The sequence below is a fragment of the Puma concolor genome, chromosome B1 (genome assembly GCF_028749965.1).
Source record: "Puma concolor isolate L17-30 chromosome B1, mPumCon1.1.hap2, whole genome shotgun sequence".
In the NCBI taxonomy this organism is placed as follows: domain Eukaryota; kingdom Metazoa; phylum Chordata; class Mammalia; order Carnivora; family Felidae; genus Puma; species Puma concolor.
Window position 1 is genome coordinate 132,758,214 of NC_141670.1, and position 10,549 is coordinate 132,768,762.

The 10,549-nt window shown below is 35.4% G+C and overlaps 1 protein-coding gene across 4 annotated transcripts in view; it reads left to right on the forward strand.

Moving 5' to 3' along the window:
- The window catches only part of SNCA (synuclein alpha), a 159,064-nt gene extending 150,234 nt beyond the window's left edge, over positions 1-8,830 (forward strand). For all 4 annotated transcript variants that reach the window (XM_025922000.2, XM_025921998.2, XM_025921999.2 and 1 more), the window contains exon 6: positions 8,311-8,830. In XM_025922000.2, coding sequence (XP_025777785.1) covers positions 8,311-8,343 — 33 coding nt within the window. In that variant the 3' untranslated portion in view covers positions 8,344-8,830. The remainder of the gene's footprint in view (positions 1-8,310) is intronic.
- The last annotated feature ends 1,719 nt before the right edge of the window (positions 8,831-10,549 follow it).

Here is a 10,549-nt window from a genome sequence, read left to right on the forward strand (position 1 = left end):
GTTTTGATTTGTATTTCCCTGATGATGCATGATGTTGAGAATCTTTTCATGTACCTGTTAGCCATCTGGATGTCTTCTTTGAAAAAGTGTCTATTCATGTCTTCTGCCCATTTTCTTAACTGGGTTATTTGTTTTTTGGGTATTGAGTTTGATAAGTTCTTTATAGATTTTGCATACTAATCCTTTATCTGATATGTCATTTGTAAATATCTTTTCCCATTCTATAGACTGAGTTTTAGTTTTGTTGATTGTTTCCTTCACTGTGTAGAAGCTTTTTATCTTGATGAAGTCCCAATAGTTCATTTTTGCTTTTGTTTCCCTTGTTTTCAACAACATGTCTTCTTACTAAGAAGTGATTCTGGTTGAGGTCAAAAAGATTGCTGCCTCAGGGCACCTGGGTGGCTCACTCGGTTAAGCACAGGACTTTGCCTCAGGTCATGATCTCATGGTTTGTGAGTTCCAGCCCAGCATTGGGCTCTGTGCTGAGAGCTTGGAGCCTGGAGCCTGCTTCAGATTCTGTGTCTCCCCTCTCTGTCTCTCTGCCCATACCCCACTTGCATTCTGTCTCTGCCTGTCTCTCAAGAATGAATAAACGTTAAAAAAAAATAATTGCTGCCTCTGTTCTTCTCTAAGATTTTGATGGTTTCCTGTCTCACATTTAGATCTTTCATCCATTTTGAATTTATTTTTGCGTATGGTGTAAGAAAGTGGTCCAGTTTCATTCTTCGGCATTTCGCTGTCCAGTTTTTCCAAATCCATTTGTTGAAGAGACTGTCTTTTTTTCCATTAGATACTTTTTCTTGCTTTGTTGAAGATTAGTTGACCATATAGTTATGGGTTCATTTCTGTGTTTTTCTGTTTTGTTCCACTGATCCATGTGTCTGTTCTTGTGCCAGTAGCATACTGTCTTGATGACTACAGCTTTTAATATAGCTTGACATCCAGAATTGGGTTGCCTCCAGTTTCATTTTTCTTTTTCAGGATTGCTTTGCCTATTCGAGATCTTTTGTGGTTCCATACAAATTTTATGACTGTTAGTTTTAGTTCTATGCAAAGTGTATATTTTGATAGGGATTGCATTAAATGTGTAGATTGCCTAAGGTAGCATAGACATTTTAAAAATGCTTGTTCTTCTAATCAATGAGCATGGAATTCTTTTCCATTTCTTTGTCTCCCCTGCAGTTTCTTTTATAAGTGTTCTATTGTTTTTCATGCATTGCAAATGGGATCAATTCCTTGATTTCTTTTTCTGCTGCTTTGTTATTAGTGTATAGAAATGCAACCAATTTCTGCATGTTGATTGTATATCCTGAAACTTTGCTGAATTCATCTATTACTTCTAGCAAACTTTTGTGTAGTCTTTTGAATTTTCCACATAGAGTATCATGTTGTCTGCAAATAATTAAAGTTTTACTTCTTCCATGCTGATTTGGATGCCTTTCTTTCTTTTCTTTCTTTATTTTGTCTAATTGCTGAGGCTAAGACTTCCAGTGCTATGTTAAATAGTAATGGTGAGAGTGGACATCCTTGTCTTGGTTCTTACAGTAAGGGAGAGGCTCTCAGTTTTTCCCTATTGAGGATATTGGGTGTAGGTCTTTCATATATGGCCTTTATGATGTTGAGGTGTGTTCCATCTATCCCTACTTTATTGAAGGTTTTTACCAAGAATGGATGCTGAATTTTGTCAAATGTTTTTTCTGCATCTATTGACAGGATCATATGGTTCTTATCTTTTATTTTATTAATGTGGTGTATCACGTTGATTGATTTGTGAATATTTAACCAGCCCTGTAGTCTGGGAATAAATTGTAATTGATCATGGTGAATAATTCTTTTAATGCACCGATGAATTTGATTTTGCTAGTATTTTATTAAGAATTTTTACATCCATGTTCATCTGGGATATTGGCCTGTAATTCTCCTTTTTAGTGGGGTCTTTATCTGGTTTTGGAATCAAGGTGATACTGGCTTCATAGAATGAGTTTGGAAGCTTTCCATCCATTTTTATTTTTTGGAACAGTTTGAGGAGAATTGGTATTAACTCTTTTTTAAATGTTGGATAGAATTCCCCTGGGAAACCACTTGAGCCAGAACTCTTGTGTTGGGAGATTTTTTTTTTTTTTTTTTACTATTGATCAATTTCTTTGCTGGTTATGAGTCTCTTCAAATTTTCAATTTCTTCCTGTTTCAGTTTTGGTAGTTTGTGAATTTTTAGGAATTTGTCTATTTCTTCCCGATTGCCCAGATTGTTGGCATATAATTTTTCATAGTATTCTCTTATAATTGTTTGTATTTCTGTGGTAATGGTTGTGATCTCTCCCCTTTCATTCACGGTTTTATCTATTTAGGTCCTTTCTCTTTTCTTTTTGATAAGTCTGTATAGGGGATTATCAATTTTGTCAATTCTTTGAAAGAATCAGCTCTTAGTTTCATTGATCTGTTCTTTTTGTTTGTTTGTTTCTATATCATTTATTTCTGCTGTAGTCTCTATTATTTGCCTTCCTCTGCTGGCTGGGCTTTATTTGCCTTTCCTCTTCTAGCTCCTTTAGTTATAAGATTAGATTGTGTATTTGAGACCTTTCTTGCTTCTTGAGATAGACCTGAATTGCAATATACTTTCCTCTTAGGACTGTCTTTGCTGCATCACAAAGGTTTTGGACTGTTGTGTTTTCATTTTCATTTGCTTCCATGTATTTTTTAAAAATTTCTTCTTTAATTTCCTGAATAACCCATTCATTCTTCAATAGGATGTTCTTTAACCTCTGTGTACTTGAGTGCGTTCCAATTTTTTTTTTTTTTTGGTTGACTTCAAGTTTCATAGCATTGTGATATGAAAATATGCATGCTTTAATTTTGATCTTTTTGTACTTGTTGAGGGCTGATTCATGACCAGTATGCAATCTATTCTGGAGAATGTCCCATGTGCACTCAAAAAGAATGTGTATTCTTCTGCTTTAGGATGAAATATTCTGAATATATCTGTGAAGTCCATCCAGTCCTGTGTATCATTCAAAGCCATGTCTCCTTGTTGATTTTCTGCTTAAATGACCTGTCCATTGTTGTAAGTGGGGTGTTAAAGTCCCCTACTATTATTGTATGATTATCAGTGAGTTTCTTTATGGTGTTAATTGATTTATATATTTGGGTTTTCCAAGTTTGGGGTATTAATATTTACTGTTAGATCTTATTGTTGGATAGATCCCATAATTATGATATAATACCCTCTTCATCTTTTATTATAGTCTCTGTTTTAAAATCTAGTTTGTCTAATATAAGTATGGCTACTTCAGCTTTCCTTTGACCTCAATTAGCATGATAGATGGTTCTCTATCCCCTCACTTTCAATCTGCAGGTATCCTTAGGTCTAAATGAGTTTCTTATAGGCAGCAAATATATGGATCTTGGTTTTTTAATCCATTCTGCTACCCTATATCTTTTGGCTGGGGTATTTAGTCCATTTACATTCAGAGTGATTATTGAAAGATATGAATTTAGTGCCATTGTGTTACCTGTAGAGTTTGTGTTTCTGGTAATGCTCTCTGGTCCTTTATAGTCTTTGTTTTGTCTTTTTTTTTTTTTTTTTTTTTTTTTTTTCTTCACTCAGAGAGTCCCCCTTAAAATTTCTTGCAGGGCTTGTTTAGTGGGCATGAACTCCTTTAGTTTTTGTTTGTCTGGGAAACTCTTTATCTCTTTTCTTATTCTGAATGACAGCCTTCCTGGATAAAGACTTCGTGGTTGCATATTTTGCCATTCATCAAGTTGAATATATCCTGCCACTCCTTTCTGGCCTGCCAAGTTTCAGTAGACAGATCTGCTGAGAAACTGATCTGTCTTCCCTTGAACGTTAAGTCCTTTTATTCCCTTGCTGCTTTCAGGATTCTTTCTTTGTGTATTTTGTGAATTTGACTATGATATACCTTGTCAATGGTAGCTTTTGTTAAGTTTAATGGAGTTCTCTGTGCTTCTTGGATTTTGATATCTGTGTCTTTCCCCAAATTAGGAAAGTTTTCAGCTATAATTTGTTTGAATAGACATTCTACCCCTTTTTCTCTCTCTTCAACTTCTGGGACTCCTCTCATACAAATGTTACTACATTTTAACAAGTCACTGAGTTCCCTAAGTCTGCCTTCATGATTCATGACATTTGTTTCCCTCTTCTTTTTAGCTTCATTATTTTCCATAATTTTATTTTCTATATCACTAATTTATACCTCTGCCTCATCTGTCCTTGCTGTCATGGCATCGATTTGGGTTTACATCTTGATTATAGTATTTTAATTTCAGTCTGACTAGATTTTAGTTCTTTTATCTCTGTAGAAAGGGATTCTCTGGTATCTTCTATGCTTTTTCAAGCCCAGGTAATATCTTTATCATCGTTTTAAATTCTAGCTCAGACATCTTACTTATATCTGTATTGATTAAATCAATAGGCCATGAGTTCTAAATCCTGTTCTTTCTTTTGGGGTGAATTTCTCTGTCTCATCCTTTTGTCCAGAAAAGAAGAGAGAAATAAGAACAAAAACAGAAACAAAACATTCCCCAGAAACAAACAAAAAAACAACAAACCTAGATCCTGGGTTTATTTTTGTCTGCTTATTAAAGGAATCTAGATCCAAAAATAAAAAATATATATATGTAATATATGTGAAAATAAAAATAAAAAAGGAATTAAAAATAAGAAAGTAAATGAAAAAATAATAATTAAAAAATAAAGAATCAAAATAAAGAGGAAACTAGATCCTATTTCCCCTAGAGCTGAAGCTTTGGTGCACTCTATGATTAGTAGACTTGGTGCAAGAGAGTCCATGCTGCTCTTCTGGGGGAGAGGCCTGTTGTACTGATTCTCAGGCTGACTTGTTTTCCTAGAAATGTGCCTCTAAGAGGCAGAAGGATAGGGCTCCAGCCTCCACTAGGTGGTGCTTGTTTTCTCCCTGAAGGCTTTCAGACCTGATGGGTGGGATGAATATAGCAACATCCTACTCTCTAGCCTTGGAACTGAAAGATCAGTCCCCCACTCTTCAGGGAGCCCTCACAGAAGAGTATTCAATCACTCTTCTTGTGTTCCCAGTTTCTGTCAGAACCCTGTGTTCACTCTGCTGTGTTCGAACTTTTTTATCTCAGGCACATAATTGAGTTTCAAAACTCCAAATTGTAAAGACTCCCACGACACCTGCTCTGTTTCTCTGGGGGAGGGTCTTGCTGCATTTTTTGCAAGCCCATGCTAGGAAAGCAGTCACAAGACCCCATGGCAGTTCAGAGTTTATGTCAAAGAGCAGAAAGCTGGCACCCCTGCTTGATGCCCTCAGCCCAAGTCCCAGCTCCTATGCCTGGACACAGCTCAACATATTGGTGCCTCTCAGACCCATGGGATCCTCAGACCATGGGATCCATGGGATTCTCAGACCACACTGCCACTCCTTGGATTCTGCCCCAATTGGCCATGCGAGCACCTTTAAGCCATGCACATCCCCCACTGTGAGGGACTTCTAAAAGTTCAGATTTTGTACCCCACTGCTATAATACTTTGTAGTACCCTCCATAAGCAGGTTTCCTCCCAGCCGCCATACTCACAGCTTTGTCTCCCCCAAGTCAACACCTTGCATCTCCCACCTTCTGGAAGGTGGTTGCTTTTTTACTTGTAGACTTGCCATTTTTGTTCTCTCGCACCTCTGATTGATTTCTTGGGTGTTAGGAATGATTTGATAATTATCTAGCTGTGTTTAAAGGATAAGACAAGCTTCTGCCATCTTAACTCCCTTCAAAAACTTACTTTCTAAAATAAATCCCCAGATGGAACTTTGTATGAATCAACTGAATGCCTAAGGAAAGTAATTATTATTGCCATACATTTCCAGAAAGATATTTGCATAGTAAAATAAAAGTTGCCCACAAAAATTATAGAGTAAAAATATGAGAAATGCATGGTTTGCAACATTGACGTATTTCAATTTAGCATTTTAAACAGCTAATTTACCTATGTTAATTTGGAAATCAGTTTTTTTTTAAATAGAAAATGTATCACAAGGAAAATTGAAAAATACTTTTAGATTAATGAAGCTGACACAAGAAGAAATAGAAAATCTGAATAGACCTATAACAAAGTAAAGAGACTGAATTATTTTTAAGAAAATCTACTCACAGGGGCACCTGGTGGCTCAGTCAGTTGAACGACTGAATTTGGCTCAAGTCATGATCTCATGTCATGTTTGTGGGTTCAAGCCCCATGTCAGGCACTGTGCTGACAGCTCAGAGTCTGGAGCCTGCTTCAGATTCTGTGTCTCCTTCTCTCCATACCCCTCCCCTGCTTATGCTCTCTTTTTCTCTTTTAAAAATAAACATTAAAATATTTTTCTTTTAGAAAGGAAAAAGGAAATCTACCCCCCCCCCCCCACACACACACACACAAATCCCAGGACCATATAACTTCACTGGTGAATTCTATCAAACTTTTAATTAATAAGTATTAATTATAATTAATACCAATTAATTTCTCTTCCAGAAAAAAAAGAGGAAGCAATACTCCCAAATTAATTCCATCAGGGCAATACTACACTGATGCCAAAACCAGACATCATAAGCAAAAAACATGTAGTATTCATTAAAAATTAAGTTAAAACTAGTAGTAGTTAGGTTAGATATTGGCATTAGTAAAAGACATACTGATAATCCCATTTATAGAAATTGAAATTAACTTGGTTTTTTTGCTTAGATTTTTACCAATAATTTTGAGTCTTTTTAAGTTCAGCACAATGCTAAACACTATAGAAAATACAAGAAGGTTAATTGATAGTACCAGGACACAAGTAGTCCATCCTAATAAGTTTGATAAAAACAAATACAAATTTACTGTTTCATTTATTCATGATGATTCCTTTAACAGACATTGACTGTCTTCTATATATCAGGCATCACAGAGGCAAAATATGGAAGATACACAAAAAAGTATAATATTTTACAGAATCTGTTTAGAGTCATCGGGAGTTTTATACAAGAGTTGGTGTTGATTGGTGTGGTAGGGGATGGGAGATAATGATGGCCAAAATGAAAGGAAGATATTCTAGAACAGGTAATATTGGAAGCAAGGCATGTCTGAGCATGCATAAGGATATGTTTGAGGAACAGTGAATAATTAAACAGGATTTCAGTTTAGGGAACAGAGAGAATTGTGACAGATTAAGACTGCAGAGATGAGTCAACGACAAATTGTAGAATACTAGAAGAACCTTCACATTTAAGTTTGTACTGTATTCAGAAAGCAACTTGAATTATTGAAGGTACATTTATTTGTTTTAAAGCAGGATCGTGATTCAAGTTATTCTTTAGGAGGACTATTCTGACCACTTTAGTTAAGGCCTTTAATATTTTTATTGTGGATGTTATCTACATATTGTTTGGGGAGAGGGGGATTTAGAATAGAAGTAATAACTGAAGCCAAGAATGAAGAAAAGATTTTCAAAACATCACTTGCCTTAATGTCTTTGTCTCCCTTTAAGAATTAGAACATTTTAGGGGCGCCTGGGTGCGCAGTCGGTTAAGCATCTGACTTCAGCCAGGTCATGATCTCGCGCTCCGTGAGTTCGAGCCCCGGCGTCAGGCTCTGGGCTGATGGCTCAGAGCCTGGAGCCTGTTTCCGATTCTGTGTCTCCCTCTCTCTCTGCCCCTCCCCCGTTCATGCTCTGTCTCTCTCTGTCCCAAAAATAAATAAAACGTTGAAAAAAAAAAATTAAAAAAAAAAAAAAAAGAACATTTTAGCCCTGGAAGAGGATTTTAGGCCACTTGATTTGGCTCTCATAACTTACAGTTGAGGAAACTGGGAGCAAGATAGACCACCTAACTTGTTCTATACAATTAGAACATATGATTATTGGGGCGCCTGGGTGGCTCAGTTGGCTGAGCATCTGACTTTGGCTCAGGTCATGATCCCACAGGTTGCGGGTTTGAGCCCTGCATCGGGCTCTGTGCTGACAGCTCAGAGCCTAGAGCCTGCTTCGGATTCCTTCTCGCTCTGCCTTCCCCCCGTCACACTTTGTCTGTGTCTCTCTCAAAAATAAATAAGCATTAAAAAAAAAAAAGACCATATGATTGTTAAATGGCATCTGGATACCCTACCTCTGAGCAGCAAAATTCACTTTTATATTTGACAGGAAGACAAAACTGTTACAGAATAAGATCATATTGTGTATAACTGAATAGTTGCAGAACCTTTATTCAAGGTGGTGATCCATGTCCTATCTCATTCACCCTAAATCCTTGATTCCTGATGACTAATATTAACACTGCATGTTTTCTTTTTGGTTTTCTTCATATTAGGAAGGGTATCAAGACTATGAACCCGAAGCATAAGAAATACTTTTACTCGCAGTTTCTTGAGATCTACTGAGAGATGTTCCATCCTGTACAAGTACTCAGTTCCAACGTGCCCAGTCATGATATTTTTCTCAAAGTTTTTACAGTGTATTTTAAACTCTTCCATCAGCAGTGATTGAAATTATCTGTACCTGCCCTTACTCAGCATTTCAGTGCTTCCCTCTCACTGAAGTGAATATATGGTAGCAGGGTCTTTGTGTGCTGTGTGGATATTGTGGCTTCAAATCTAAAAGTTAAATTAAAACACCTAAGTGACTACCACTTATTTCTAAATCTTCACTATTTTTTTGTTGCTGTTCTTGAAAAGTTGTGATTTATTGTCATATATTATAAGATTTCTAGGTGTCTTTTAATGATTCTGTCTAAAAATAATGATGTATTGTGAAATTTGTTAATATATACAATACTTAAAAATATGTGAGCATGAAACTATGCACCTATAAATATTAACTATAAAATTTTACTGTTTTGTGATGTGTTTTATTAATTTGTGTTTATATATAAATGGTGAAAATTAAAATGTCTCATTACAAAGATCTTATTTTTAATCCCATCTCATTTTAAATAATAAAATCATGCTTATAACAATGTGAACTGAGAACTCCCACAATTAAAGTTCTTGACAGCCATTTGAAGGAGAAGGAATTTTGGAAGAGTTAAGCAGACAAGATGGAACATTAACCCTACTCTGGGAATTCACTGAAGCAACACTACCCAAAGTATGTTCTGATGTGCAGTGGTTTCTTGAGAAGCTATACAGAAAAAATGGGTTCCACCGAACAGTGATTTTAAGAAATAATTTTGACTGCTTCAGATATTAATAAAACATATTAGTACATTAAGACTCTGAGAGAATCTGGTTAACTTTGTTTAACCCAGCATTTTATTTTTATTATTTCTAAAATCAAACCTTCCTATCACTCACCCTAGGAAATGCCTTTAAACATTTCTGGGAACTACCAGACCATTACCTTAAGAAATGTCCATTTAAGTGGATAAATTCCTAGAAATGATATCTTTCAAAACTAAATCAGGAGGAAGTAGAAAATTTGAAAAAAAAAAAAAAAAGATTACTAGCAATGAAATTGAATTAATAATCAAAGAACTCCCAACAAACAAAAGTATGGGACCAGGTAGCATCACAGGGGAATTCTACCAAATATTTAACGAAAAGCTAATAACTGTTCTTCTCAAAGTATTCCAAAAAATAGAAGAGAAAGGAAATCTTCTCAGATCATTCTGGAAGGCCAGCATTACTCATTTCTCAATTTACAGTTGTACCAAAAAGAATAAAATACCTAGAAATAAATTTAACTGAAGAGATGAAAGACTGTAATCTGAAAACTTTAAGTCACTGGAGGAAAAAAATTAAACACTATACAAATAAAATTAAACACTGCACAAATAAATGGAAAGATATATTGTGCTCATGAATTGAAAGAATTAATATTTTTAAAATTTCCATACCACCCAAAGCCATCTATAGATTTAATTCCTATCAAAATGCCAATGGCATTTTTCGTAGAACTAGAACAAAGAATCCTAAAATGTTTATGGAACACAAATGATCCTTAATAGCCAAAGCAATCCTGAGAAATAAGAAAAATGCTGAAGGTATAATGCTCCCTGACTTCAAGCCACATTACAAAACTATAATAATAACAGTGATATGATATGGCACAAAAACAGACCAGTGGACTAGAATAGCCCAGAAATAAATGTATGATTATATGGTCAATTAACCTAAGAGAAAGGAGGCAAAAATATACAATGGGGAAAAGACTGTCTCTTTACTAAATAGTGTCAAGAAAACTAGACCACTATCTTAAACATATACAAAGAGAAATTCAAAATGAACTAAAGACTTAATATAAGACCTGAAACCATGAAAGTTCTAGAAGTAAACGTAGGCGGTAACTTCCCTGACACTGATCTTAGCAATATATTTTTGGGTCACTTTCCTCACACAAGGGCAAGAAAAGCAAAAATAAACTATTGGGACTACACAAAAATAAAAAGCTTTTGCACAGTGAAGGAAATCATCAACAAAATAAAAAGGCAGCCTAGTGAATGGGAGAGCAAATGATATATCTGATAAGGGCTAATACCCAAAATATATAAAGAACTTCTTCAATAAAAAAAAGCAAAACAGTCCAATAAGAAAATGGGCAGAGTACCTGAA